Below are 5,857 nucleotides of genomic sequence, written 5' to 3' on the forward strand. Positions count from 1 at the left end.
TGCTTCCAACAAAAAAATTATGATTTTATTCCTCTAAACAATCAAACATGTGTACACATATACATATCCTGGTTGGGTGACAAACAGACAATCCAATCCATTATTCCATGTCAACTTCTATACCCTACGAATAACAATAAGGGTACATTTGGGAGAGCGGTGAGATTCTGCTCTCCCAAACACATCCTAAGTTGGGGTTGATGGCTTGAGGCAAACAGCATTAGACTACTGAACTCCCAAAGGAAAGTTTCTTGAGCTATCTTCACTAGAACAGTAGGTGATGAGTATTGTTCCATTGAAGCCAAAAAAAAACAAGCCATTATCCTTGATCCCTCATCCTGTAGCATTTGGCATTGCTATTCAACTAGTCCCGAGGTCAGCTTCGCCTGTAGTAAACCAAATGTAGATACGACAGAGACCTGATGATGTTAATGATGTCAAATAACGATAGTTAACAGTTTTACGTACAATTCTCAATTCAATATAAAATCTCACAACACATCAAAAGGAGGCTGAACACTTTCAACAAAAATAAAAATAAATTAAGAATACAAATAAAATTGGGTACTGAAGGAAGGATCCTGCAACTTCGGCATCACTCTTTCACTACCATAACATTGATTTAGTCACATACCCGATTGGGTTTCCTATCAATCGGGTTGAGTGTTCTATTGGATTGTATATCTACTCAAACTCTGTGTCAACTGTGTTGTTCAAATTGCTTGGATCTATCAATTAAGCAATTGAGCCAGTTATATCAATCAAGATCATTTGGCTAAGTTAATTTGGATTAATTAAATTAATTTTCCTAATTTACTTAAGTTATTGGGGATTGGTTAAATTTCTAAATTTCTCTAGTTGTTTATTGGTCTCTGCTTCAATTGTTGGGTTACATAGGGAGTTAAGGTAGCTTTCAAGCTGTCTCTAAGTCTAAGGAATGTATATTACATAAAGCAATGTTCCTCCAAACTTAAGTAGCATAAAGAATATAATGTTGCCAACAACTATCAACCAATTCACATTATACTATGAGAAGCATTTTAACAAAGGCAAGGCTATTTTCTATAGGGTTTTACGACAACTATTGACTATCAAAATTGCCATTTGGGAGCTGCAAATTTTTATTTTGCTCCTCACCCTAAGTTGAATGTATAGCTAGAAGATAACCCAAGAATCAGGAGTTTGGGAATAGTTAATATGGTTTAGGTTTTATCAAAATATCAATCTATATATAAACTCAGCTCCCCACCATTTGGATCAGAGTCTTTAGAGTTAGCTGTATGAACTACCGAACTGAATTGGTGTGAGTATAGAATGAATCAATAATGTTTATTTAGAGTAAGAGTGTAGTTTCACACTACAAGCCAAGAAACTTCTAATTCACCCTCACTTAAGTATTCTCATTGCTACAAATTATTGTTTGCTTATTCTATATCTCATTTTAATCTCAAACATTTGTGATTTCACATCTCAGAAAACCTAAGAGCTATAGCAAGACCAGAGATCTTCCACAATCATGGAACCAAATACAGCCACCAATTAACTTCTTCAGCCCACAACCCCCACCGGGGAAAAAAAAAAAAAAAGAAACAACCATAGGCAGCTAGCCACAGATGGGGGAAAACTAGAAAAAGTACATCTGCATAAAACACAATTATCCAGCTCTTTCCATTTTCTAATAACCCCTAAAGTTGAAGTTTATGATAATTCAACCTTGCCCAAAGTAAAGTGCAATTTATATGTAGGCAAGGCGATGTACCAGGGGTTCACTGGGAGATAACACCACAAGCCAGATTCAATTGTTTTCTTTTCAGTTTCTTGGCTTTCTTCACACCATTCATCTCTCAATTGTGTGGAGCAAAATGTTCAGGTAATGATAAAAAGTCATTGCTTTATATAATAAACTGATAAATTCTACTCTGCACAAACCTAAATACCAATAGCATTTCAAGGAACAAGATTAGTAAAATGAAATAGCTTAGCAATCTATTGCATAAGCTTCCGCTTGTGATTTCCATAACCACAACCATAATAAAGTTCAAACTACCTATTTCTCCAAAGATTATAATAATGTCAAAAACATGTTGAACCAATAACAGTGGTACATGAAAATTGCATTCTTGACCCACCTCAAGAATGATACTCAACTACCCCCCCGATTTCATTCCAGCTGACACCTTGTTCCATACAAAGCAATAAGCATTTACAATGAACAAAAGAACACATACTAAATGTTTAAGTAATGATAAAAAGTTGTTGCTTTATATAATAAACGGATAATTTCTACTCTGCACAAACCTAAATACCAATAGCATTTCAAGGAACAAGATTAGTAAAATGAAATAGCTTAACAATCTATTGCACAAGCTTCCACTTATGATTACCAAAACCACCATAATAAAGTTCAAACTCCCTATTTCTCCAAAGATTAAGATAATGTCAAAAACATGTTGAACCAATAACAGTGGTACATGAAAGTTGCATTCTTGACCCACCTCAAGAATGATACTCAACTACCCCCAATTTCATTCCACCTGACACCTTGTTTCAGACTAAGCAATAGGCATTTACAATGAACAAAAGAGCACAGACTAAAGATTTTGGGCAGGCATAGATTGAAGGCAGCATTTTATTCCATAAATTAACATAAGAAACCAATACAAAATATGAGCATATTGGTACAACTTTAAGATGATTCTGGAATAAATGAATTGATTAACACATACCGAATATACAAAAGCATCACAATGCTGCATCAAGCATCAAAGTATCACCATCGGCATCGCGCATTGGATCAACAATCCATCCACTATTATCATCAACACTAGCGCCAACGATTCTTGCCAGTGATCTCTCGAGATCATATTCCGCGACTTCAATAGCCTCGAGTTCCTCCGCACTGAGCCCCCAATGGGAGTAGGACGATTTCTCGGGCTCCTCCTCCTCTTTGGGCAATTTGTGGCGACAAAGGGGGCAAGTGTTGCTGCGATTGAGCCAAGGAACAATACAATCCTTGTGGAAGAAGTGGTCGCAGGGGAGTTGACTGGCGCCGGTGCCGACTTCAAACTCGTCCATACAAATCGAACACGAAGAGGAATCGGCGATCGTTACAAGGGGGAGTGAGTCGACGATGGATTTAAGAGTCGGGGATCGGGGGTTATGCGAGGAGCTGAACTCGAAGAAGGAGTCCTCCGAGTCAGTCCAGTCGGAATCGGAGTCGGAGGAATCGAGAGCGAGAGAATTGTGAAGCGGAGGCGGCGGAGTAGAGGGGTTGGGGGCGGAGGTTAGGGCTATGGTGTGGTGAGGGAGGAGGTGGCGTTGGTAGCAGCGTGGGCAGCGGAAAGGCGTGGTGCCGGCGGTGGCTGTGATATGGAAAGCATGATTGCAGTGGTAACACTGGTAAGAGCGGCGGTAAGAGGCGGCGGAGGATGAGGAAATGAGGGCGGCGGCGGCGGCGGCGGTGGCCTCCGTCGACGACATAATATCACTCTCTCTGCCCACTTTTTTCTATTTTTGGATGAGTTATTAATTAATTAAATCATTAAATATGGACTGCCAATTGCCCACATTTATCCATGGAGAAATTGGTGTAGATGTAGCGGAAAATTGTTGCGTGTGTAACGCGCGGATTGACGCAACTTATTACATTATTTAAAGAGTTAATTACAGCAATGGTATTCCGATTATGTTAATTTTTCAAAATTAGTCCCCGACTTTTAATTTGGATAATTTAATTCCCTTTACTTTCAAATTCTTTCCAATGTCGGTCCTTTAGTCAAATTTTGATTGAATTAAGGTCAAATGAAGGGGTAAAATTGTCCGTTCACCTGTATAGCATATTATTACTCATATTTCTCCTATCATATACGCTATATATATGGATATAATCTCAGTCGAAAAGACTTTGACTGAGATTAATGGTTCCGATAGACTTCGACTGAGATTATATTCATATATACAGCGTATAGGACAGAAGAAATACAAGTAATAATACATAAAATATGTGAACGGATGATTTTACCCATTTATTTGACCTCAACTTAACCAAAATTTGACGAAAAGATCAACATTGAAAAGAATTTGAAAGTCAAGAGACCTAAATTGTCTAAATTAAAAGTCGGGGATTAATTTTAGAAAATCAACATAATCGGTGGACCATCGGTGGAATTAACTCTTATTTAAATCACCAAAATTGGTCAGCTAATTGATATTTTCTAAAACAAAATAATATTGGTCAATTAAAGCTCATTAGCTCCTCTAAAATATGTGCAAAACAGTTGTAATCCCCTTTGGCCCTTAGCGTTTCCCCAATGCAACATATCAAATGGCGATAAAGTAAAAAGGAAAAGTTAAATCAGAATGCTCTTATTCATATGTTTCAATACAATACAAAACCATATATATAGAATAGTAATGTAACTGATACACTAATGGTAGATAATTAATCACCGTTATGTCCGTTACAATATCAATAATAATATCCACATTTATATCATTATTTATAACACAAACAAAAAATAATAGGAGTAATAAAATTTAAAAAGGTTTGAATGAGGATTTGGCTATGATATTCTTAGCTAAATATGTTGGACAAAGATAATCATGGATGTCGTCAATTAACTTTTTATAAAAAAGAAAAGACATTATGAAAGTAGGTGAAAACGGCTACCTTTGTCCCAAATCTAAGACAAAAGTGATTAGTCATGGCTTTCTCCACCCCAAATTTAAGATTTATTGTCTCAAATTTAAAATGAACATAGCGTCAAAGAATTACTTTCATTCCAATTTTGGGTTGACAACCATTAAGTACTTCTTCCTTTGAATGTAGGTGGTAGGGCAGGGCTGAGCAACGGCCGTGTTCGGATGGTTCAAGTTCACAGTTGATCATCCCGAGTGGATTTCAGTTTGAATTTTAGAGGTCCCATATGTTTTAGTTTAGACACAAAACCGTTGAATATATGACCGAATTAATTTGACGGATATCTATTTAATCCGCCGGATAGTTTGATTTTGTTTTAAAAAAATGTAAGTTGAAAATTATTAAATTTACTTAATTAAAATCACTAATTTTACATTTTTCACAAGACATAGTCTATTACACATTTACATTCATACAAAATTACAAAAATTCAAACTTCAAAATTAAACTTAAACACTATCTATATAAGTCCAGAACAAATTACACAATTACAATAGTGACAGGATAATTGGGCATCAACACTGACCCGAAGACAGTGAACGGACGTCAAACAAGCATCATTACACATTAATGATGAGGAGCCACTCAACGGCTCCCAACATTAATGTCCACTCCAATGACTCCTCAGCATTAACATTTACTCCAACGACTCTTCAGCATTAAGATCCGATCTCGCTAGCTACCTGACGGGAGAGTGTTTTCCTGGGTCAAGCCGAATGCTTGATTTCAAAAACACCACACTCTAGTCCCTTAGGGCCGGCACGAGATCCGATCTCGCTAGCTACCTGACGGGAGAGCTGACCTTTGACCGAGCCTACGACTGGTCGAAGTGAGCTCGCACACAAAAAGCCAAGCGAAAAACAAAAACAAAACAAAACAAAAAAAAAACATAATTATGGCCGAGGTCAACCTCGGCCCAATTTTGACGAGGTGACCTCGGCCACAATGCTCGTACTCTTCAAAAAAAAAAATTTAGACACTTAATTACTCCCAAACCACCTCAATCGCTCTCGTTGGCTAGGGAGTGGGGGGACTGGTGACAAGATAATTGCGCATCAGCACTGACCCGAAGACAGTGAACGGACGTCAAACAGGCATCATTACACATTAATGATGAGGAGCCACTCAACGGCTCCCCAGCATTAATGTCCACCCCAA

At 37.6% G+C, this 5,857-nt stretch overlaps 1 protein-coding gene across 2 annotated transcripts; it reads right to left on the reverse strand.

Moving 5' to 3' along the window:
- LOC116004402 (E3 ubiquitin-protein ligase RNF149-like) lies at positions 1-3,557 on the reverse strand. Of its 2 annotated transcripts, none has more exons than XM_031244441.1 (2): positions 2,727-3,557; positions 1-386 (listed from the first exon to the last, which is right to left on the reverse strand). In XM_031244441.1, the coding sequence occupies exon 1, from the start codon at positions 3,478-3,480 to the stop codon at positions 2,743-2,745; it is 738 nt and encodes a 245-aa protein (XP_031100301.1). In that variant the 5' UTR covers positions 3,481-3,557; the 3' UTR covers positions 1-386; positions 2,727-2,742. The 2 variants fall into 2 exon arrangements, with proteins under 2 accessions (XP_031100301.1, XP_031100299.1); XM_031244439.1 differs by having other exon boundaries at positions 1-419; positions 2,727-3,555.
- Positions 3,558-5,857: the final 2,300 nt, after the last annotated feature.

Source organism: Ipomoea triloba, chromosome 14 (assembly GCF_003576645.1).
Source record: "Ipomoea triloba cultivar NCNSP0323 chromosome 14, ASM357664v1".
In the NCBI taxonomy this organism is placed as follows: domain Eukaryota; kingdom Viridiplantae; phylum Streptophyta; class Magnoliopsida; order Solanales; family Convolvulaceae; genus Ipomoea; species Ipomoea triloba.

What these genes read in the sequence shown, in the direction of transcription:
- LOC116004402 (XM_031244441.1), bottom strand. Translation starts at nt 3,480, where the DNA reads ATGTCGTCGACGGAGGCCACCGCCGCCGCCGCCGCCGCCCTCATTTCC.